Genomic DNA, 25,399 nt, shown 5'->3' with positions numbered 1-25,399 from the left:
ATGTAGCTTGGACACAATGGCCTTGCTGTGGGGAGGAAAGGTCCCTGGGGTCCAGCCTGGCTCATACCACTGCCCTGGGCCCTTAATGACACATCCTGGAGGAGCCTTGCCCCGGGCAACTACACACCTCAGCCGGAGCTGCCTCCCCGGGGTCTTTCCTCGCAGTCCACGTCCTGCAGCTCTATGACTTCTACCTTCGAGTCCCTCCTCTCGCACCGGACATGAAAAGGTACGTGGGGGTCCTCAAATAGCCTGTGGTCAGTCTCAGGGTAGCCCTCATAACCTGGGCAGGGCCCCACTCGAGGGTTCCGCCCAGGCCCGGGCGGGGGGTGTACGGCCACTGTCACGGAAGCAGAAGCCGTCACCGTGGTGATGGGCTGGCAGTAGCCAGGCATGGTGCTGCCTGCGGCTGTGGGTGCTGGGTTCCGAGGTCGGGTCCCCCGGGGGCCAGCACGGTCCCTGTTGCTGGGGCCAGAGTGATCTTCAGTAGAAATTTCAAAAGCGTCTCTGCGCGGTCTGTAGGGAGGTGGCCGCAAGCCTTCTCTGGAGGGGTCCCTGTGGGGCTGCTGGCCTTGCTGTCCAGGGGGCAGGGACCCCGAGTCCAGGCAGGGATGAGGTCGAGGGATCGTGGGTGGGGGACGCCTTGATTTGGGGTGAACCACCTACAGAGAGCAAGGGCAGGTTAACACAGGTTGGCAGGGTGTGACCCCCAGGCTAGGCATGGTCTCCTCCATTCTACCCCTACTGCTTAGCTCTGACCAAGTACCCAAGTCAATACCAGGGATCCAAGAGGGGCCTTCTTCCACAAAAGAAAAACGAAGCCTACCCAGCAGCAAAGCAGGATGCTGGCAGGACTCTCTATGTGGCTATTTTAGTTTAAATTAGCTAAAACTCAGAATCCAGCTCCTTGCCCACACTAGCAACATCTCAAGCGCCCCTCTGCACTTGTACTGGAGGGCAGAGAGAGCATTTCTATCATCACAGAAAGGTCTGCCAGGCAGCGCTGCTGTTAGATCGTTAGGAATCTGGTTTCTGGGTCTCTGTACAAAGCATGAAGCAACACAGTGGCCACATCAATCAAAAGGACCGTGACCAACTTCAAAGTCGTTCAGCTTGTACCTATTTTTAGGCTCCTGCTGAACAAAACCAGATTCATAGTGCAGCTCAGCAGGCACCGTTGCAGGGGGCACAAGGGGGACAATTTAGGTTATTTGGTTGGCCCCTCTCTCTTTCATGCAAGGACTGCCGTGGCCCAGGACTGCAATACCCATTTCCTGGAAGGATGGCAGGGGGCCTCAGTGGAGCAACATGAGCCTCCGAACTGACCTCCCTTGGCTTTTCAGTGCTGAGCTCCCGCTTCAGGGGTGAGGTGGGGGGCATGCTGGGGAAGACAGGATGGAACAAATGGCCCCCAGGCTCCCCATGACCTCCCCGAATTACTGGAGGTAAGAACACAGGGGTGGTTCTCAGCGGCTCACAACTTCAGCCACCTGGAATAGGCACAAACGCTTATGGAAAAGTCTCAGATGATATTTAAATAACTTTGTTCCAAGGACAATCAATGGTAGGAGATTAAAAAATACTTCTGATGACATTAAAAATACCATTAAAAGTGTCATCCTCAAATGACATGCAACTTTAAAAAATTATAGAGAAAAAAGGAAATAATGCTTTATTTCTGACCCTTAAGCTCAAAGTGTACTTATCCCAAAAAAATATATGTTAATACTTTTATTTTTCTTGTGGTATGGGGAATTGAACCCAGGGCCTTGTACAGGCTAGGCAACTACTTGTACCTTAGGCCTACATGCTAATACTTGGCCCCTGCCCTGTTTTGATCCATGGGTTTGAACCATAAGATAGCATTTTTATAGCTTAAAAATCAAATACTATCAATTGTATGTGACTTGACCTGGCAGATACTTTCTTTTGGATCCTCCTATTGGTATGATTTGCTTTTTTAGAACAAGCAAGGAGTCCCCTGGACCACCCAGCCCACTGCCCACCCCCCCAGTGACTTACAGTGGAACGGGCAAAGACAGGGTTTTCTGTGGCTTCCACGATCACATGGTGGGCAGGGCCCCCTGTGCCCTGCTGAGCCTCATAGTGCCGAAGTTCCTCACTGATGCCTGACACAGTCGTCTGAGAACTGTACTCCGAGTCAGAGGAATCAGATCCATTGTTCATGTGACTGGGAGGTACTGCAAACCGGACCACACTTGGGGGTGGCTCAGGGGAAGGGGTGGGCAGCCGGTTTAGGCCGTTTGCTGGAGAGACCTATTAAGGGGATTCCATATTAAAATGTTATTGTCTATTTTCATGTTCAAAGTTCAAAACAGTTTTATTTGGGGGTCTCTGGCCCCTGTCCTGGAACCCCACATACTTCACTGCATTTTCTATCTACTCTCCACCACCTGGAGGACCCTGAGGTCCCACAGCCTTTGAGAAAGGGTTGACCTCTGCTTTTTCACACTGGAAAAGCAAAGTATGTATCCTCCATTCCCATTAAGCCTAAATATTCACTTTGAGTGAAAAGTCTGTCTTTATGTAAATCTGTAAGACTCAGGCTGATAATCAGATTTAAAACAAAGCAAAGCCAATTTTACATCCCTTAAAGCTATGGAAGAGAAAAAAAAGCCATCATTATTGTATGTTTACTGAAAAAGAAAATAATCAGCAAATGTACATATACATAAATACCTAAATTAAGAGTGGCACTTGGAGAAAGAGCATTCAGATGGCCTCTGGATAGGACATTACACCCAGCATAATTACTGACCTCAGGATATGGTCCAAAGAAAGACAAAAGGACCGGAAGCAAAACTAGTCCATTGAGAACACCCAGGATAGTGAGGATCGCCAGAACAGCAAAGAAATACCTTCAAGATAAAAGGGAAACAAGTAACATTCAGTGAGACAAAAGGAAATTATGCTACCCTTCCAGTGCCCAAATATTACAGCATTCAACACCCAAAATTAACAAGCCCACCCCACTGGAAGACGGTCATAAAACTACAGTTCGAATCAAATAGCACAAGATTAGCTTTTTTTTTTTTTACCTTATGACTGAGGACTACACAATCACACAACCCAAGTGTTAAGAGTTCATGAAGGGAAGAAAAAAATTAGTTTGTTAATTTGCTGAAATCTCATGGCATGTAGTGTTATTTATGAATGTGTTACACAAGGACAAAAATATGGAATGCGAACTGAATGGCTGAGCAAACTGAAAGTACAAATACAATGCCGAGGGGCCCTGCTCATGAAAACCCAGCAGAAGCAAACAAATGAAGTGAAGGGTGTAGAATTTAAACAATTTGGCCCAGGAGGAAAAGCAGCCCACTTCTTGCAGGCAGCTAATCCACTGTGAAATGCTTCGGCCTCTTTCGGCAGAATCTCTAATTAAGTTTCCAGTGTAGCAGGTAAGGCTTTCCCTGGACTTTCATTAATCACAACTTTCTGCCGAGAGTTCTGTGAGTTCCAGTTTTACCAACTAGCTCTAACTGCAACCCTTTTAGAACACAGGAACCAGCTTTCTGCAGAGAAAATGCTGGCCATTCTGCAGGGGCCACGGCATTGTGCTGGGCGAGAGCACTCCACAATGGTGGGGCTGCTCTGCAGGCCAATCTTTTGTTGAACAATTTAGCATCTCTGAATACTCTTGTTTTGCGTCAGCCAATTCAAACATAAAAGGCTGCAGCACCATGGCAGATGAGGAGAGTGCACACGGAGTTCTGCTTTCCCACCATTGAGGGCTAAGGTCTGGGATCCTTCACCGATACCAAGGTAAACCTGTCAGCCAGGGAAGTCCCCTATCAACATTCTGCATGGCTGGAGGGCCAAGACTCCACGCAAGGATGCTTTCTGGAACTAAAGATTTCTAGGCTTTGATGGAAGTGGGCTGGGGTGGGGGCAAGAGGCTCAGGATGTTCTGGGAAGAGGGAGGGCAAAATAGCAATCCGTTAATGGTCCGCTGGATCGTAAAATGGAACAGGCACCCAACTCGCCACATCTATATATGTTTCAACATTAGATGAGAGGAGAGAGAATCCCTATAAAAATACAAATACCTTACAGCTATTGTAAACACTAGAAACTTCTGAGCTGCATTAGTAAAAAAAAAACCAAGCAGCCCATGCCTTGGTCTAATGTAAACTGCTGGAAATTTCAGCCGAGGCATATATCAGTGGCAGGTATTAAGACATTTGCATCCCATCCATCTAACCGTAGCATAAACAGACCAATTAGATTTCTGACGGCTTTGTGTATACAATGCCTGCTCATTTATTCCATCTCAGTGAGGGCTCTATCAGGTTGATCCATCCTGGTTTAGAAAATGGGAAGCTTTTCTAAGTACTTGAAACAGGAACACTAATATCTTTGGGTGGCAACAAGCAGCCCAGGACTCAATGACAGAACTGGGGTTCTGCCTTCTAGGGTCCCAGCTGGATCCTCTAATTCAGTCTGAGTTCCTGTCCCGTGGCTCACACAAGATCCCCAGCCACACTTCTTATGGTATGGAACTGCTGTGACTTGCTACCCCCCCTACCCAGAGACCCTAGGCCACACAGAAGGGCAAAATGGAATGTGAGAGCTTTTCATTGCATCTAGGTTGAGCAGGAAAGTAATTACACAAAAGAAACTCTCAGGCATTGGGCTGTTATAGCGTAAAGAGACAATACTAACGTCTGAGGAAGTGTATACTGAGGAAAGTCAGTCAAATGTACAGCTTAAAGCAAAACAGGCCAAAATCTTCATCTAAGTCAGCTAACTATCTACTTTGTACTGGCAAACAAGAACTTATTAATTGGCTTGTGAATTTATTGAGTGTGATGGGAAGACTAGCTGGCTGGAAATGCAGATTCTGCTCTTCCCTCTCTCCCCAAGTTCCATCTGAATTTAAAGAATCTCAGATAATTCAGAAGTAGAAGCACTGTGTCTACACTGGAACAGCTATTCCCCTCTGTCCTGACTCCAGCCCAAAACCACAGTGAGTGAACTGTGGCATTCATTCCTGATAGGCTGGACCGCCAGGATGCTGATTGCCCAATGCGACAGGCTGATCAATAGACTGTTTGTTCCTGCAATAAACAAACTTTGGCTGGAACATCTAGCTAAAACCCTCTTTATCTGAAAATGAGAGCCCCTCCCCCCACAACACATATGCATTTGCATGCATATACATGGCAGTTCTATTAGATAATCTCTACACGGAAGTGCTTCTAAGGCAGTCATTTTTACACTGGGTTCTGCCCTACCATGTTCTAATTCTGCTCTATCTTTTACTTATTCAAGACTCTAGTCTTGCCTCTTCACAAGTGGTTATGTTATATCTAGGAGTAGCTATCTCACAAACACAGTAATGTACAGAACCTGGTTTCTTTCTCTACAGATCTCGAATTCTTTTCAGAAGCAATACCTGCTTCTTTTATAGTTCATGAAATCATATTCTTACTTAAATCAATGAAAAACTGCCTACTCTGAGATTCAAAGAAAAGTATCCACATGAGGCTTGGATTCGCAATGTTTGACACGAAAGTCAAATGGTAACTGCTCCCTAAATCTTAGTGGGGGATGCAAATATGAAATCTGAACATCCAACCTTCATTTCTTAAAAGATTAAAGTCTAAATGGCCACGTTGGATATTTGTAATTTTTTCTTTCTAAGGTTTTGAATGCAATGAGGCAAGGGACAAATATAGCCAATTCACAGGTATGGTGGTCACCTCTTCGTAAGTATTTCTATCCTGGGACACAACAGCTGGATACTGGGAGACTCAATAGCTTCAAGCTGTGGAGCTGCCTTTGTTCTCCATATTGTTCCCCACAATGGCTCTAGAAAAGAGCTTGTCTTTATTTCTCTTGGTATGAAAGAAAGCTGGGCAACAAGGAAAAGATGCAGCAATCTACCAGATATAGGAGGAAATAAGCCACAAAGATCACATAAGCTAAAACTCATGATTTTTAAAACAAGTCTACTCCCACACTCTTGCTTACCTGACAATGAAATCAAACTCAGACCCTGCAAGCATCAGTACTCCGAGCAGAGTAGACACAGCACCATCCAGAACAGGTGCAAACATGTGCTCTAAAGCGAGCATGGCCCTTCGGTTCTTGTCGCCAATGGCAGTGAGGAAGGCCTGTGTGAAAAGATGAGGTCATGGGGTCAGATTGTTGCACTAGATACAGTAAACGGTGTCTGAAATGCCGCAAGCTGCTAGTGTCTGTCTCTCTGAACTTCCTTCTCAGCTTTACACTGCTTAGCTCCTGGAATGTTTAGTTTGCAGGAGCTCAACTAGCTCAATCTAGTCTTAAACTACCTACCATGCTATTATTGGGTCATAATCAGCACTGATGTCATTCTTCAACAAAACCAAACCGTACCAAAACGTACAGACATGTTTTATTTCATTGCCGCCCTCCTTTATGACACCCGACCCATGCAAATTATCACACTATTCACATGGTGGTAGATCTCTAGTTGTGTACGTGCCAATATTCTGGCTAATGTTCTTCCAAAATGGGTTCTACTCTTTCCAGAACTAGGTTCAATATGAGTTAAACCATGTCACTCTATGCTGTATCCGGAGCACGATGCCCTAAGTTATGTCTATCCCACTATATCTAACTCAGATGTTACTGAAATCAGCAAGCCAACAGGAATCCATCTACTTCCTAAGGACTTTCACAGGACAGGCATCACCTTTGTTAAATTTTTCCTATCATGTTAGAATATTCTAAGAGTAATAACTGCCTATTTTAAACAGAATTCTATTTATAGCATAAGAACACTATATTCTGTGTATGGGCAGTTGCTCTTAGAAAAGCTCTGAACTAGAAGCAGCACAGGTTCAAGAATGTAGTTTTTATTTCCAGTGTAAAAATTTGTTCTAGAATGGCCTCGTTCACAATACTTGGTACCGAAAAGAGAAAAAGAATAAAAGGTGCTGGGGAGGAGACTTCCATTGACATCAGAATGAAATGATCTGTGGATTCTTAATTCACATACAAATTGTTCTCCTTTTTGAAAAAATTGGATTAGATTTTGTGCTAAGTTCTGGAGTGGCAGACTCTTCTTATCTCCTTTCTCCCAGCTCCGTGGGGAAAAAACTAATTTAGGTAATATTGTTTCTCTATTACCAGCATTACAATAACTTCAACAAAACATTCCTTCTGAAACATCCAACTTTATGTTTCAGTTGCATAATATTAGCCCCGAAAGACTATAGAAGGCACTGGCAGAAGCTTCTATGTAAACAGCACGTGCACGTGCTGAGCCCAGGGAGACTAAGGCTAGGTGACTGCAGAAGAAATCTGGTTCTAGTCCAACGTTAAGTTTCCTAGCTAGGGCACTCCAGATACCTGTATTTATTTAGCCATTACGCACTTATTGAACGCCTACTATTACCAATTGCTTAGGCTATAGGCATACCTGTCTGAATGGAACAGAATTTACATGCTGCTAGGAGGCTTCTGAATTAATTCTCTGACAAATGTATACAGTGGGCTTGTGTCGTGGATGAGAGATTGCTCCCGAAGTTTCATTTCTGCCAACAAAGCATTTACAGGAGAAGCCATCCAAAGAGAAGAAAAAATTTCTTTTGGAAGCAACACTAGTTGTCTTACTTTCTGCCGTCATGAATCTAGAAGCTGGGAGGTCCAAGAAGCTGGGTGGGCCAAGGTAGAAGAGCTAGCTCTTCAGGGCTGAGCACCTGAGCCTTCTCTCATGGCCAGAGGGGATTTTCTCATCTCACCACAATTATGCTCTTCCCACACGCCTGTGAGTGTGGTCTTGTTCATCCTTGCTTTATTACTGTTTTCAGAAATGACATGTATATATGCCCACCCACATTATCTTGGGAATGAAGCTGATAACTTTAGGAGCTAGGATGATACCAACAACAATCAGTCTCATCAATAAACAGAATCCTTCCTGGCCTACTCTACACACTGATAACACTGCCTAGGCTCACAGCTGAGGCTCCCCAGGAGGGAAAGGAATCTAGAATCGTTTCAGCCCCTTCTAGGGAACTTGTGCACTGGGAAGCATAGAGAAAATGAATAGATTCCTGCTGAACACTGAAGAACTACAAAAATGCTGCCTTTTCATCAGATTTTTGCTTAAAATATCTCCCATACCAAAGCCACGTGAACAGTGAATTCTACTCCAATGCCCACAGATGCAATCAAGATGACCACAGGCACAGCACTCAGCTTGATCCCAATGAGGCCCATCATGCCAAAGAGCTCCACTGTCATCAAAGCCAGGACCATCACCTGAAAGAAGGCACAGAATGATTAGTGAGTGGACACAGCACACACTAGGGGTATAGACAATGGAGCAGTAAGTACTGTGGCCTCACGGCAGATTTAGATGAGGAAAACATCTGTGCTCCAAATAGCATAGAAGTACTGCACTGACTTGCTTTAGCTTTGGACAACTGTCCTTACTTCCTACTTCGACTTCCTGCTGGGAAAGGAGATTCGGGGATGGTCACTTTGTAATGTTCATGAAGAAATGTATTAAGGCAAAGTTTAGTAATCTCATGCAAATGGTTTTCCCAATATACCTGCCCAAATAAGTAAAAAACTTCATCAAGGCAAACAACAAAGAATTATATAGTCATGGACTCATTACTTTGCTACAATTTTAAAATTTTACACAGTTGGCCTGCTCTATCCATGAACTATATCCATGGGTTCAATGAACTATGGATAGAAAATATTTGAGAAGCAATAATATTGCATCTCAACTGAACATGCATAGATTTTGTCCCTATTCCTTAAGTAATACAGAATAACTATGCAATTTACATTCTACTAGATACTAGGTAGGTACTACAGACAACTTAAAAGTACATAGGCGAAAATGTGTAATATGCAAACTGAAAGGACTTAAGCACCACAGAGTTTTGTTACCTACAGGGCTCCTGGAACCAATACCCAGAGAAAAATGCAGTTTTAAACCGTCTTTCCTTCTGTTTTGAACTTAAACCATCAGATCTTAATGTTTTAGTTCCAACTGAGTTGAAATGTTAAGAGTCCCTATCCTAAAGAAAGTGGATAGGATGTATCAAAGTGCTTGTTCTGCTTTTGCTGGAGATCCACAGGCTATGTAAAGATGATTTGGGAGCAGGATAGGGGAGGCTATCATCAGCTGACATGTGTTGGGTTACTGGGCCACTGCACTTTTGAAGAGATGAAGGAGACAAAGCAGACCCTGAAGTCCAAGAGACGGTTTCCATTAGCCTTTCATCTTCCTTGTAAAAATTTGAGGAAACGGAAAAGAAAATATGTGAGGGTAGACTTTGGAGTTTCTTGGGCCAAGGAGAATAAAATACAAATAAAACTCCCCAATCTATACAGATAGAAGACAGAGAGAAAAAGATCATTTTTTTCTCAGAGGGTGGGTTAGTGGTGGGGGTCAGGAAGAATAATGAAAGATGGACAATGTCCATGGCTTAAGTACTTTGAAAAACTCGTGCAGACTAAACATTTACCTTTTAATGTACCTGCTGCTGCCCAGACTTATGATATAGAAACAAAACCTAGTCTCTGTTTTCTTAATTTTGGCATTTTAAAAGGCTATACCACAGTGCATGGAATTTAAGTGTTCCCATGATTTTATGAGACCTTACATAAAACTCACTCCAAATTGGAGGGTAATGTAGAGTCAGTAGTATTAGCTTATGATTTTCTCCCAGGACTTAACACATACCACCGCGACTTCTAAAGCCATTTTATCCCACTGAGGACCACTATCACTTTTCCAGGCATCTCTCCATGTTAAATGTAGAGAAGAACCTTCTACCTATTATGAGGTCAGAGATGATGTCACAAAGTGGTACTTCTGAATTAGAAAAAATTATTTGGCCATACACTTTTATTTAACAGATGGTCAGAGCCGCTACTACAGAAAATGTACTTGAAAAGTTCCCTGTCTTGTACACACATTTAAAGCTTTATTTTAGGGGACACAAGGCTATAGCTATTAGAAGCTCTACCTTCACCATGAACCTCACCACCTCTAGCAGAATAAATATACTATGGGTGATGCAATCTATACCCTCCTCCAAAGGCCCAGACATAAACAAAACTTCCCGGCTGCAGAAAGAGCTATGCTGAAAGGAATTTGCCTGACACAAAGACCCTTAAAGAAACTCACAATGATCCCAGCTGTCCAGGGGTTCAGCAGGAAGAGCGCGCACACCAGGAACGTGCAGGCCAGCACCACACTGATGGCCAGCAGCAGCCAGTGGCGCAGGCTGATGTACTGTTCCCAGAAGAGGAAGGGGTAGCCATTGGGGTAGCTTGAAAGCCCCAGGCTTGTGTAGTTGTTGCAGATGGTTCGCACTTTTTCAATGGCTTCCACAAAGTCTGAGGTGTCTTGCAAGCCGTTGAGGTAGAAAGGGAACTGGGCGTACTCGATGGGTTCGGCCACTGGAACTGCGTAGAGAAGATACCAAATTAAGAGAGGTCCTGGGAAGCGAGGAAAGAAGAACCTCCTCACTTCAACCTCACAGGTGCCACAAGGAGAGAAAGGAGCTTTATAAGAAAGCTCAACTATTACCCTTCCTTAGACACAAAGGAGAAACAATAGTCTTTACAATTTTCAGACAATCATCAACCTCCATTTCTTTAGGGGGGTGAGTTGGGAAGGGGGAAGAAGCCTGTGTTTGTGCATTTTTTGAAACCTTTAATTTTAATCTTTCAGAAGTACTCTCTCTGTGAAGGGCCTAAACCCCTGAAAATGTACATTTTGGGAACCCTTTTTGTTCCAGTGACACATGTGAAAATACTAGGTTCAAACTGGTTTCCTCAATTGCTTTTGGGAGCACAATAATCCCAGAGTCATGCTTTGCACGAAAAATGCTTTTACTGATCTAACCAACTTAAACCTTGCCTGCTTCTTTTCTAATGCAATGCTAAATCTCAGCAACAGGGAATGAAATCCTTATACAACAAGTGTTTAGTCACTGCCGTTGTGTGTTCCAGACCCTTTGGGGTCATTCAGTTGACTTGCTAAACATGATTTGCCCTATTATAATCTCAACTATAAATTTTCATTAAGACAAGCTTTGGCTGCTTGCCACCAGGCTCTGGGGTTTAGATACAGAGAAGCACAACTGCCGGCTCCCCAGCCAGGTCTGCCAAGGGACCCGTCTTCTTTCTCACGTCCTCTCTTGGCCCAATATCCAAATACTAGTATCTCTAACATAAATGCAAATTAAATCCACACAGAACCACCTTTCAAACTTTGGCCTGAGAAGTGAAAGAGGAGGACACTGTTGTATACAGACTTTTCTGCTCTGATTTAAACAGCTTTGACAAAGTACAGGTGCTTGGTGGCTTACAGGAATGACCCAACGTGCCAAAAATCCCTTCAGCACCAGAGTTGACAAAGTTAAGATAAACATATAATCCCCAGCGATAAAACCTTGCAATTGTAAAATAACACTCAACCTGGAGGCGCCCCTGACTTTCACAGGGAACAGCTGGCATGAGGAACGTCTTAAGAGTTAAGCTACAAAAGGAGATTAGAGACTCTTATTTCTCAAAGTGATAGCACACAGGGTTGTATTCCATTACACATCCTCATCTGTCTCCCAGGGTTTTAAACTAAAGAAATATATTGTTCTATTTACACTTTTGAACCCTGGGTTAGTGTCAATGGACTGGGCTGTGGCTAAGCTCTGAAGAACAGGCTAAGGCACCCCTGTAAGCTCCCAGTCCCTATGGGTGGAGTGCTACTTACTTCTCAGCCTTGTTTCTGGCATGTAGTCCGCTTTGTCGTGAACCCACTCTGGTCGGTGGGGTCGGATGTTGGCCTGGGAGGCAGCATAAGCAACAGGGTCATTGCTGACCCAAGCCGTCAGGTAGATGTAGAAAGCGCTGGGATTAATGATGCCATCTGCATCCACCAGACGCTGTTTAGTCAACTACAAAATGGGAAGAACAGGTCTTTCAGAATGAGGTATGGGGTAAACACTACTGCTTTTTTGCATCCCCATTTCCAACAGAGAAGAGAATGCCCATAGCTTGAAAGTGTCTCGAAACCCCTCTGAACACCTTTGATTTCTTCCAAAACGCATTTATTGGAGGGTGCAATTGCTGGTGTTTATAACAAACATAAGCTTCTCTGCAGATGGCCCAGGAACTGGCTGAGCCAATTAAATCTGAATGCTAAAAGACCTTCTGTAGCCAAGGCGGGGAATGAACAATCTGGAGAAACATATTTATAGGAGGGGAAGAGGGGAAAAAACCTGGCAAGAATCCCCACCCACGTCTGGGTGCAGTTAACCTCTGTTGTTAACACTGAAGGAAATGCCACCCAGTAAATGGAGGAGAGCTATAAAAATAAAACAACATCTGTATAAATTTTGCTAACACTAGCCTCCTATGACCTGTGTATTAAGAAAATGTCCTTTTCCAGAAAAATGGAAGAGACTAATACACAGCCATGGCCTTTCTGGGTAATCTTATTTCTGAAAGGTGGGCAGACTCAGCAAGCCAAGTCTTTTGCATGGCCAAATGGGCTCCCTCCTCTCCAGTAGATCTCGTGGGCTTTGCTTAGGTCAAAGACACTGAGACTGGGTTGTGCCTGTATGTGTATGTTAGAATAGATTGAAAAAAATTTTTTCCTGTTTACTTTAGATTTGGGACTTGTTCCAACACTTTTGGTCTTTTTTAACAAAATGAAAAACACCAGTGACAGCAGCGCATAGAGAAAGAGTGAAGGAAGAAAGAGTATGAAGGCAGGGAGAGAACTTGACTTCAGGGATCTGGATTCAATTAATCCACAGGATACATAACAACTGTATGTCTTCAAACAGTCTCAGGAATTACATACTATAGCTCACGGCCTCCGTGCATGCAGCCTGCTTTGCTCCCTCCCAGGCAGAGGAAATGATATGGGGGGTCTGACCTAATCACATTTGTCCCAGAGTGCTCCTGGTCCCCAACTCCACCCCCGCTCCCTAGGCACACAGGCAGGCTCCTCTGCCCAAGCCCTTGTCAAAACTGACAACCCCCTGCACTGCTGCTGTAAAGCACTGAGTTTCACACCCCATAATAACTCTGAACAATGTACTTTGTAATTTTGCCAAAAAAGCGGAAGACAATAACAGAGCTGCTAAGAAGATCATTAGCATGACGCTTTTTGCCTAAAGGTAAATAAAGCAAGTGAGCTGCAAAGAGCAGAGGGAAGAAGCTCTGGGGAAGCCAGGAGTCAACCTGGACCCATCTGAAATCTGCAGAGTCCAAACGTACTCTTAAATATGCCCGGAATCAAAAGGGGTATGCTTTTATTATACGGGGAAGTGGGGAGGATGGTGAGGCCATGTGGGTTCCAAGGATCTGCACGTCACAGCTTGTCCAACTCATGACATAGCAATCTGTCTGTACTTAGTGTCCACCCTTTCGGCTAACCCAAAAGAACTGTGGGCCAGGGATTTAGCTCAGTGGTTCTGCTTGCCTTGAAAGCACAAGGTCCTAACCTCGATCCCCGATACCAAAAAAAAGTACTGATACAAATCCTCCATTCTAGTAACCTCTCCTGAGCCATCCACATCAAACTTGCCTCTGCTCATTCAAATGACTTGCGACACAACAAACACAATACAACCAAGACCATCATGGTTTAGAATCTGAAAGGCTGTAACAAGACAGCACTTCCATATCCGAAAAAATCCTGCATTATATCCAGATTGCCACTGCACTGCTCCAGCTGTTTCTGGAGCCCAGGATAACACTTGTTCCCATTTGACAGAAGAGGAAAGTGAGGGTCCCTGGCTTGTCTGAGGTTACACAACTAGCTGGTGGGAGGAAGTAAATTAGCCCCAACTCAAGATTCTTCCTACCAGATCCTCATGCCTCCTGTTCCTGGAGAGCACAGGCTGGGATCAAATGCTGTTAAATCCATCTTCCTTCCATATTGCAGCTCCCCCAAATTCTGCCCAACTGTACCCGGAAAGACCGCTCTGGAGTTTCTGAGCAGGGAGAATACCTGGCTGATGTCGATGGGTTTATCCCGGCTGCCAGTTTGCACTAGGAGTTTGTAGGCAAGGACCCCATCATCTGATCCATTTTTGTAGTTGTTTGGCATGATTTTCCCAGTTTCCCAGTCATTGTCAAATGCATCCTGAAGTCCTAGAAGAGGCAAATGTGTGTAATGCATTACAGTTCTTTACCAGAAGGAACAGGTCCTAATGGGGGAACTGTGAACAGGAAGGCAGGACAAGGACTACTGGACTTTGGATGAATGAACCGATCACTAATAATCTTTGCTCAAATCAGAGAAGGAAATAAATATACAGATTTTACTTTTAAAATAACGGTCACACTTCTCTTTTCCCATAACTATTCCAATGAGAGAAAGCAAGAGAGTAGAAAAAGACACACACCAGATTCAACCACTTCATACCCCTTGGAAAGCTACGTCATGGGTTCTTCAATACAACCAAAAATTCCACTTACAGGGGCAAAGACACATTTGAGCTCCCAACTTCAAACAGCAACTCAACTGCTTCTGGAGCTCAGGGTGAGCAAACATGATTCTGTCAATTTGATCCATCTGTTCGACTTGAGGAGCTAATGCAAGCTGTGGGATCCGCTGCCAGGTTGTGTAAAGATCACAGCCAACACCTATTCACTCCTGCTCACTCTCTTCCTCCCTACCACCCTTTTCTCCAAGTGGGGGTGCAGAAGAGAGGAGGGAGGGACCCTGTGCACACACAGGGAAATACCTCACAGAGTAAATTTGGATCAGATTGAGAACAGGAAGCCACAGGCCAATACAAGGAGGCTCTGTGAGAAGAGATGACAAACCGCAGCCTGGGGAAGGAAAAAGCTCTCTGGGCTTGGGGGACGGGCGAGCCCACCCGCCCCACACAGCTGCTCTTGGCCTCTGTAATCAAAACCATCATTACAGACCTGACGGTTTGGCTGCAGCTGTAAAGAGATAAGCGTGTTGGAAGAGAAAACAGGGCCCTGGTGACCCGGCCTTAGGGTCTGAGTGCCGGCTGGCGGCACACTCTCCCTGACAGCCCCAGCCTGGCCCTCCCCAGTCACCTCCCAAGTAGAACTCCCAAGCCCAGCATCCAGGAAGCCACCGCTTCTGAACAGGCCATGCATGTGCACGGGTTAAGGATGACTGGTGAGAAGGGAAAAGGGTTTGTTTCATTTCAAGACATGCCCTGGGTGATTTAAAATATAAATATATATATTTATATATATTAAGTTCTTCGAAGTTTAGGTAGGGGAATACTGGGGCACAGACTCCTTTTCCTTTTTCTCTCTTTTTTTTTAGAAAAATGAAACCCTCCTTCCAACCTTGAACAATTTAGGGGTGAGGACAGTGGGATCCGCAGTGGAAGGAGGCCCCACTGCAGGGTGGGTGTGGCACAGGCAGGCAGAGGAGACCACCAGGATGACCGCCCTCCCAACCCTCAGACAGCCTGTTTTTCATAGTGAGGCATGGACATAGTGGTACGGAACAGATGTTATTTTATGACCTAAAGCTCTTTTTTTTCCTTCTGGTTTTGAAAAAAATAAACAGGACAGGAAAAAAAAATTGCTCCACCCTCCATACCCGCTATAAAAGCCTGGTATGTTTCTGAACCATAGTAGAATTTTCATCACTTCAGATGTTTATGGTACTTAAGGTACCATCTTGACCTGCAGCAACCCATGATTAGTGGGCACTGGGCACCTTGTAAGTAGCCTTGTTATCATCAGCTCCACTTTACAAATGAAGACATGCAGGTAAGTGTTGGAGCGAAGCTCTGAACCCAGGCAGCCCAAATCTATGATTGGCTTGAACCACTCAGTGCTGGAAACTGTCTCAAACACACTGTAGTATCCAGACATATTCACATGAATTAAAATGAACAGAATGAACTCTGGTACCATCAACATCTGGTGGGAAATGGAGGTCCCCAAACTCGGAGTGCTTGTTTTGGATATATTTACACGCCAAGACTTTTGAGGTATGGAAATCAAGGAAGAAAAAGCAGGTTTGAGGTCACCATGCTGGTCCCTGAGGTGCTGCTCAGTCTATTAGGGGTTCAAAGATATAAGACATGGTCACTGACTTTATGGACAGTTAAATCTGCCTATAATTTAATACTTTCTAACCAATTACTGAAAAGCCTAAGTAGCAGTGGGCTGGCTTTGGTGCATGCACAATATATGACCCTAGATACAAGGCAAAGGACAAGTTGCTTCTAGTGCCTCATAACCAACATTTTATATTCCAGTAAATGCACACTGTAGGAAAGAACTGTGACATTTTAAACTAAAAATTATTTTCTCTGTACATAAAGTTCTGGGGTAAAGAAATTAACCTAGTATACTGGACCTTAAAAGAAAAAGCCCAAATTTCATTGTATAATTCAATATGAAGTAAAAAGCACCATTTATACATGATGTACAGTATGTTTTTTCTCTAACTTCACCTTATTTATATGTATGTTTAAGAATGACAATTTCTAAATTAACCATTATATATTTCTGGAGTGAAAAAAAAGAACTACTGAAATGTTGACAAAAACTAACAGGAGGCAACTAATGGCAAAGCTAATGGAAATACCATTAAAAAATCGAGACTTCCATCATTTAAAAACCACATAAAAATATTTGGAAGAAAAACTAACTCAACAATAATTGCTTCCTAGAAGGAAATGTTCAGAGGCCAAATCAACTACTCAATAGGCCTGAAAATGTCTAAGCAGCCAATACCTGGTCATTTTGTGCACAGTGCTCTGTTGGACCTTGTAAGGGTCAGAGTTCCAGGGCTGGTTGGGACCCTTACTTGTCTGTGTGTATTGATTTAACTTGGTCTAATTTAACAATCAAAACATGATTCAAACACACTTTTAATAAAAAAAAATTCTCAAAACTGAATGCTTTGGGTCTTAAAGAAATAAAATACCCTCTAACTAAGGCTAACCCTTTGCAGTGCCTAGAGACGATAACCCTGGCCCCTGTCCCAACCTCAGCCTAACATGCCATATGAGCATCCAAAGCAGAGGCTGGAGACAATGGAACACACGCTACAATAACCCTCCTCTGCTCAGAGGTTGGCAGAGCACAGCAGATCTCTTTGTCACTCCTGGCCAATTATTTGCATGTCTTTGGTCAATGGGGGAACAAAATGAAAAGCAGGGAATCTCTCCACTGGTTTTCTTTGGACTCCTTATGCAAAAAGCACCGCCTTTAGAACTAAGTGTCAAAAAATGAGACTTGGAATAAATTTAAGTTACTCTTATGAACACGTTAAAAAGTAATAACCATGTCAGCTTTACCCTTCTCCAAAATAAAAATCAAATCTGGTGTACATGTAGGAACAAAATCTCAGTAATCCAAGTCAGAGCCAGAATCAGTACTGAACCAATTTCAATCAAATTCAAGTTGTTTCGTGCAAATTCAATAGGAAACTGGCCACCTAATCTTTACATAAAAGTGTATTGACTTAAGAGCAAAAAAGGGGGGCACTTAAATCTGTGTTTAAACAAGCCTAATTAAGTGGGAAATTAAGACAATCACTGGATAATCTAAGCCAAAAAATGTTGAGGCCATAATTATTTGGGTATTCCAGTAAATGCATTTTTGCTTGAATTGTGTGGATAATTATCCTGATTCCCTACTTCTTTCTGCATGTGTCAACACAGAGTAAATGAACAGATGTTCTTGAAATCACTGAATACATTTATATTCAATCAGCTAGCAGTTGGGAGAGCAAATTTAGACATTTTTTTTTCCCTACAGTTAACCAGTATTTCCCAGAAATGCTTCTGAGACCGAGAAGCCAAGAAAGGCATTTTAAAGCAGATTTTGATTATTTATAAATAGTGTGCAATCTGATTAAGGATTTGAAAGTTTAATTCATTCACCAAATCATGGTCACAAGGAGCCCTGATGTAAATCGCACTTTGGGTGTCAATACAGGTTCATCAGCTCGAACAAATCCACCACTCTGGTGGGGGTGTCGACAGGGGAGGCTGTGAATGTGGAGAATGACACAAGAAATCTGTTCCTTCCACTTAAATTTCTGGGAACTCAAAGCTGCTGTAAAAGTCTATTAAAAAAGTAAATAAAACAGATACAGAATTTGAATTATATCCACAGCTGATTCAAAATCTCCTGGTGAGGGCTGGGGATTTAGCTCTGTGGTTCTCCCGCCTGCATCACAAGTGCAAGGTCCCGAGTTCGATCTCTGGTACCAAAAAAAGCAAACAAAATCTCCTGGTGAAACAGCCTATATAATTTGGCAGCAAGTCAGCCTAGAGATCCCATCAATTACTTTGGTTTCACTTGGTCACTGAAGTAGTCACCCTCCAAAAGGAAAGAGCAATGGAAGCAACCAGGATCTGTATTTTATAACGTACCTTCCTTTTGCCTAATGTATACTCAAATTCTTACAGAAGTTCCTGAGTCACATCACTTGGACTATTTTCGTGGTTTCACAGGTAAAAATGACATATGACAGGCTGCTGGAGAAATAATCTGTAAGAATGGCAACCCTTAGAAGTCCATGAACTATTCGAGTGTTACACTCTAAACAATGAACAACAGAGACCTAGAGAGGCGAACATACCACAGAGCAAAGTTGATGCTTACAAAGGATGATGGCCCCATAGCAGCATCTTACCTTGCAGCCAGTCTCTAAAGTAGTGTAGCCACATTTTAGGAAGCTGTTTGTTTTCTTCCAACAGGACATACTTCACATTACTGAAACTCTTGTGAAGGTCGTAAAGTAAGTGCTGGATATTCGGGTAGTCTGCTTTCTGGGTGACTATATACATGTTGTAGAAAGAAAAGTATTTGAATTGTGCAGCAATAAAGTCATATTCTCTGGTTTCCCGAGGGACAATGTCTGTAAGGTCCAGCCCGTCTCTTACTCGAGTGGTCCCATAAAGGCTGACCCCAAGCAAGCCCAGGAAAAGGAAGATCACCACGACCTGCAAAGGGCAAGAGGCATGAGGTCAGACCCAAAGGATCACAAGACTCTTTCTTGATAAACGCCAGCTGTTTATACCTTCTTTTACTACCATGCTGGCCCAGACTTAGCATGTGGGAGCCATTCTCTCAACGGGAGAAACATAAAAATCATAGTAATGGCAATTCTAAATAACTTCATGAAAAATGACAATGTTTACAATGTGAGTCAATCTAAATTCAGACTCACTACAATGAGATTCCCTCCTTAGAAGATGAGCTCATTTAAATAAACCCCAAGCTTTGGTTGGATTCACTTTTAGAGGCCTAAAATCAGCAGAACATACCCTGTAAAATAGCAGAAAATATCCAATCTCCTGTCCTCAGGTCAATGCAATGCATGCACAAATCCATGTACACTTTCAAAATTTTTTTTGGCATGGCAAAAGACAAAGTAGAATCTGACAAATCTTGGAGGAGCTGGCCCTGTCATATTTTGAGGGGACGGGGAGAATTCTACATTGTAGTGGATTACCTTGGCTTTGGGTTTCAGGAGGAAAGGGGCATAGTGCTTCTCGGCAAAGGATGAGAGCGTCCACTTGGTGCAGGGAGGCTCAAGGCAGTGGAGGCTGGAGTCCGAGAACTGGGAGAGCAGGTCCCTGGTGGAGCTGGTGCTCTCGGGGCTCTGGCAGCTCAGGGTGTCCTGGGTGACAGTGACAGGCTGCACAGAGATCTCGGAGCGTGGCTCGGCGGTGGTGTAGTACACGTGCGTGTGTGGGTCGTACTCGGTGCGAAGCTGGACCGTGGACTGCATGGTGATGTGTGTTTCGTGGGCAAAGCTGTGGCTGCTGTAGGGGGGTGGGGGGCTGTAGCGCGTGGCACTGTGTGCCTCTGTGTAGGCCTGAGGTTCAACCTGGATCACTCTGCTGACGCAGGGGCTGGAAGGAGGAAAACATACTGCAGACCATGCTATCACAGGGGAATGGCTTTCATTTAGCTCTGAGAATGTCACCTGACTGATCCTGACACTGACCTAACAGAGTCCAAGGATTCATCCTAAATCTCCCTTTCATGATGACGAACCTCTGTCAAAGATTAATTCCAAAAATTAAGAAAAACCCCCCAGAGAAACCCACCGTTCTATGCTTTTTCTAGATGGGTGGTTTTCAATTTTGTTCTTCCCTAATAAATAGAGCTATGAAAACTCCCACTGAATGGCACAATTGGTTCATGATGGAAACAGCTGTGGAAATCAGAAACTTGAGGGTTGAGAACGTTGTGGGAGGGGGTCAGGTATCCCCTTGGGGGAAGTATCCTCTGTCCACATCTCCACTAGCTCCATCACACCAGTCCAAACCCTGTTACAATATATTCTCTTTTAAATCCACAGATGGGAAGAGTTCTCTCAACAGTACCACCAGTAAAAGCCATAGCCACCTGAAAATGTACCTTGTAAAACAGCAGAAAATATCCAATCTCCTGTCCTCACGTCGATATAAATCCATGCTGAGAATTGCAGGAAAAATGAGCAGCACCATGGCAAAATTGAAGACCACCACAACTGCAGCCTGAGACCAGGGAAAAAAATTCAAGGTCACAAAACTGCTTTGAAAATGAAGATGCTTCTGAACAGTATGTTTCTGTGAATATTGTCCTGAAGCATTTGAAGTAGATTTGGATTTTCTTATCATTTTGTTTCTCTTCCATCAAGAAACTATTTGACTAAAATAGGTTCCTATTATTCAGATCCTTTCCATCTCTAATAATTCCAGGAACCCAGAAAGTACACAGGATCTTTACTACAAGTGTCTTGCTAATCACCTAACCAAACCGAATCTATAAAGGCAGAACAGAAAATGTACTTGAGATGTTTTATTTCAAAACAAAAAGAAACATGTCCCTTCTAGAACATTTGTAAGGGTTCATGCAGCCCTGATTTTACACTGAAAAATTTGTATATAAAGTGGATTGAGTATATCAAAATGTCACCTTTAAAGCATGAAATAAAATTTCACACATCTCCCCTGAGGTTTTTAATAGGCACATTCCAAATAGCCTCAGGAGTAGCCTGTGGAGTGTGCGAGAGAGTTACAGCAAAGGTCAAGGAGAGTTAAGCAGAAAGAAATTCCTGTGTGTGATTATAGTCTGCAGAATAAATAAGTACAGATTCAAAAGTCACTCCATAACCTAGAATAAACACGGGGCTAGATTCTGCAGTGCTTTGGCAAATCTCCTGCTGACCTAGTAAAAATTACAAAATTGGGCTGTTAATAGAGGAAGTCAACAGAGACAGCTGAAAGGGCTATCCCTGCTCAGAAAAGCAGAAGAAGCAGAAAAGAAAAATGGAACTGGAAAGTTAAGTAGCTAAGAAATCAAAAATTAACTCATAGGAGGTTTTCCAAAGAATCGCTTTTGAGACTTTCTGGAATGGAGGAAGCAAATCAGGTTGAGGGAAGAAAGTCTGGGTCTCACTGGTATCTAACAAAAATCAAGGGGGAACTTCACAAAAGGCTACTGAAATGAATGAATTAATCTATTGTCCAGGTGAAATAGCAAGCCCAAGTTCTGAAAAGATGCCTTTCAATAGTGAAATCCCTATCAAGTCTACAAAACCATAAAATAACAGAGTCTCTACCTAAAAATAAAGTTTTATCTTGAAAATACCTCAATTCCAAATGACAAGAGAATGTTAACTTGCCCCTCTAATGCATGCAAGGCACTTTAGAGATCTGTCTGATAGGCCTGTGTGAATAAGCATGTCAGAATCTAAGGGACATATACTTTTCTTTCTGAAGTCTGGTCCTGTGCTGATTACAAAGATAAATAGGATAAATGCCAGCTCTTAAGGGTGGACATAGTTGGGGCTACAAATTACAATTCAGGTTGATAAACGTAGGAAGAAAAGCATGTACCACTTCCCAGAGCAGGTAAGAGGGACAGAGGAAGGATTCCATGGTAGACAGTTCTGCTAGATTGAGAAGATGACAAAAGCATAAGACAGGAACAGGGAAAGGAGATGCACATGGAGGAAATCGGACAGGCTGTTGAGGAGAGGCACACCTGGCTTGAGTCACTCTACAGAGGAGCACTGATGGAGAACAGGTAGCTAACACATGACTCAATCACCATGGTAACATTCTTACTGGCTTGACCAAGACACTATCAACTAAGAGACCCCAGACCTTAGCATTGCCTGCCTGAGGTTATCCAGTAAACCAGATTCAAAGCCCCAGCCCAACTGAGATGTAGGAGTTCTCATCAGATCTGCTCACTTCCTGAAGATGCATTCGGACTATGTCTAGGAAGAACAGGTTGACACTAAAGGTGCTTTTTCATGAAAACTGTCATTTGGAAGCTGAACATTTTCAGCTTTTAAAAATACAGTCATGTTTAGAATTCAAAAGTAGGATTTAGAGAATAAATTCTGGGTACCTCACTCTGAGCATAAGTTCATGTGAATGAGGGCAGAATCTGAAATGCAAAGCCACACAAGCGCATATACGTAGCCTGGGTGCTGACCACAGCTCAACACTGTGGGTCTCTATGGTGGCTGGGGACTCTTTTGATACCAGGGCTTACCAATCACAGAAATCTTACAGGCACCTTGCTCTGTTCTGAGATGGAAATGGAGAGCTAAGAAAAGATCCCCAATGTAGCACTAACCTAAGTCACTTTTCTAATGACATTTAAAGGGAGGAACATTTCTGAAATGTCCCCCAGTGTGTGCAAAATAGTAAAACAGCAGGAATTCTCAGTAAAAGAGAAGGGTCACTGTAGAGGCAAACTGTTTTTTTAAGAAAACGGAATTTAAGGAAACCAGAAAAGATAATAGGAATGTACTTGCACTGTGAATCAATTCTGGTTACTGTGCCTAAAGAAATGTCCCCATCCCTACACAGGAGGACCTTGCTGGAACACACACAGGGGGACCCAGGTTCAAGTCCTTGTATCCCTGATTGACCAGGGGTCCTGTTCTAGGAGCGTTCACAGAAGAACCAACACCGCTGCGTTACCAACGCTGTCCTGCCGTGAGACGATCGCACGGCCCAAAGAAACTACAGATGGTGCCAAAGCTTCCTGGTCCAGAGGTGGTGTGTGGACAGATGGGTGAAGGTCAAGAAGGTTTAAAACAGCTTTTCTGTTTTGTCTTGGTGATGCTGGGAATCAAACCCAGGGCCTCACACATGCCATGAAAGTGCTCTACCTCTGAAGTACATGCTTGGCCCCTAAATTTCTTTCAGGGGAAACATCTATCTGAAGGTCACATAGGGTTAACGATTGAACAGAAACAGTCTGGGTGTCTCCCTTGGTTCCTTTATGTGAAGGACCCTGCAAATATAAACGTAAATGAATATCCAGAATCACAGCCTGACACATGTCACTAAATGAAAAAGCTACAAAATGGTCAATTTTGAATGTCAATACATTTGAAAGGGAATGGGGTAAAATTTCCGATGGCCACTGCAAAAAATATTGTATATTCTCCTTCTCTTTTCCTTTTAGCTTCCATTTTCTTTCTTTCTCTTCTGTTTTTCTTTTTCTTTTTAAGAGAGGAGCCAGAGTGTCATGGGAAGCCATTCTTTAATAATAAACCTTCTTGGATACTATGGTTGCAATTTTCTAATGCTGATAGTGACTAGAGGCACAAAATCAACAGTACTCCTTTTGTCTCTGTAAAGTGCTTACCTTGGGAGAACTTAGAGTAAGTAAAACTCATGTAGCTTTTCAGACCACCACACCATGGGATATCATAAAAGAAGAGTTTTCCTTGATGAATCATCAGTATGTACTGAGAGAAGACAGGGGAGAATGAGAGAAAAGAAGAAGAAAAGGAGCGTGAGCAGATAAAGAACAGGGCAGATAAAAGACAGGGAGGGAAAAAAAGGAAGCAGAAAGAAAGGGGAAAGGAGAGAGGAGAGGGTCCCACTATTACAAGGCCCCAGAACAATTTCACATTATCAAAGTCTGCTACACATGAAACAGGAACTAGACCCATGGCAAGTGTGTGTTTGTGCAAAACATGTTCTGACATGGCAACTGTATCACAAATTTCATGGGCATCTGTTACTCATCTTTTCTACTACCAAGCAGTTGGATATGATCATGTTCCTTGTGTTTCAGTTCCAGTTCACATTTAATTTTATTCATTTATTCATTCACTGTTTCTATACATAGACTTGAAATACATGTAAGCCTGGCATGGTGGTGCACACTTGTAAATCCCAGCACTTGGGAAGGTGACGTAGGAGGACTGACACAAGTCTGAGGCCAGCCTGGGCTAGCAAGACCTTGTCTCAAAAAACCAGACTATGGCCGCATCCCCATTCCAGGAACTGTCCTCCTTCACGGCACATATGAGTTGGCTGTTTGGGAAAATACCTCACTGTCTTCAGCTGTGATAGGGCCAGAGGAGAGGGCACATGAATCTGAGGGAGTCAAGATGCCCTATGTGAAGAGTGAGCAGTATTCTGAGTTGTTTGGGTGGCCTATGAAGGGAGTGGAGAGCCAAAAGGAAAGAGAAGAAGGGATAGGAAAGAAGATAGAGGGCAACTAAGGAAAGGCATCCTCCTGTGCTACCCGACATTCCATTTAAGTCTCTGTCTGGACTGGGCTACCAACCTCATTTTCATACACCAACAGAATTTGCTCTATGTGGCTGCCTTGGGGTGGGACTGGAGCTTCCTTAGGGAAGGCAAAAGAAAGGAAGGCATGCTTGGGATGACGAGGACAGAAGGAGAGAGGAGCTAGAAGCCAGGGTCAGTTAAGAGGACCACATATGCACAGCATAACCCCATAAGCTAACAGGCATCTGGGCTGTGGGGCCTGAAAGGTAAGCAAGAACCCCAGATGGTATTTCTGGAGGGACTGTCGGGGTGATAGCCTGAAGCAGCACCAACTGCAATGAACAGAGACCCATATGCTACCTCAAGAAAAAGCAGGGTAGGGACACTGAGTGTCAGCGCCTGGTTGGGGTTACCAGAGAGTGTGCCGCTGGAGACTCACCTGCAGGGAGAAGGCCCGCAGTGCGGGAATGGGGATCAGTGCCGCCATGAAGAAGGCAGTGACATTGCTGATGGAGGTGAGTGCCACGCTGGCTCCTGTGCGCTTGAGGCACTCCCCAGTCCTATCCTGAGGACGAAAGGTCACAGAGCTGAGCCAATGGCCAAACATCACAGCCACAGGTGCAGGTTATGCTGGCACAAGAGGACAAGAGAGGTGAGGCCTCTCGGTGCCTTTTCCCCCCAATAACAGCACTTTCTATGTACTCCTGGGTCCTTTACTGTTATGCTCCAAAGCAGAAAAGTTACAAGGTAATGGATGAAATAAATTTTAAATAGGATTTAAAATAGGAGAGGAGGCAAAGTGAGCAGCAAATGTGGGCTTTGAAAGGGAGGTGGCAATTAGTGTGAGTTGTCACACTAAAATAAATACCCGTATTTCTAAAGGCACCCCAGATGGAGCT

At 43.8% G+C, this 25,399-nt stretch overlaps 1 protein-coding gene across 6 annotated transcripts in view; it reads right to left on the bottom strand.

Moving 5' to 3' along the window:
* The window catches only part of Ptch1 (patched 1), a 62,469-nt gene that overhangs the window by 3,237 nt on the left and 33,833 nt on the right, over positions 1-25,399 (bottom strand). For all 6 annotated transcript variants that reach the window (XM_021259378.2, XM_021259379.2, XM_004846083.4 and 3 more), the window contains 12 exons: positions 24,940-25,065; positions 20,386-20,504; positions 19,472-19,874; positions 18,650-18,959; positions 14,006-14,148; positions 11,756-11,939; positions 10,166-10,446; positions 8,140-8,277; positions 5,998-6,140; positions 2,780-2,879; positions 2,023-2,277; positions 128-662 (listed from right to left, as the gene is read on the bottom strand). In XM_021259378.2, the coding sequence (XP_021115037.1) occupies positions 129-662; positions 2,023-2,277; positions 2,780-2,879; positions 5,998-6,140; positions 8,140-8,277; positions 10,166-10,446; positions 11,756-11,939; positions 14,006-14,148; positions 18,650-18,959; positions 19,472-19,874; positions 20,386-20,504; positions 24,940-25,065 (2,736 nt within the window). In that variant the 3' untranslated portion in view covers position 128. The remainder of the gene's footprint in view (positions 1-127; positions 663-2,022; positions 2,278-2,779; positions 2,880-5,997; positions 6,141-8,139; positions 8,278-10,165; positions 10,447-11,755; positions 11,940-14,005; positions 14,149-18,649; positions 18,960-19,471; positions 19,875-20,385; positions 20,505-24,939; positions 25,066-25,399) is intronic.

Source organism: Heterocephalus glaber, unplaced genomic scaffold (genome assembly GCF_053883595.1).
Source record: "Heterocephalus glaber isolate CG9 unplaced genomic scaffold, H.glaber_assembly_v1.0 deba00000594, whole genome shotgun sequence".
NCBI lineage: Eukaryota > Metazoa > Chordata > Mammalia > Rodentia > Bathyergidae > Heterocephalus > Heterocephalus glaber.
This window is presented reverse-complemented; position numbering and strand designations above follow the sequence as displayed.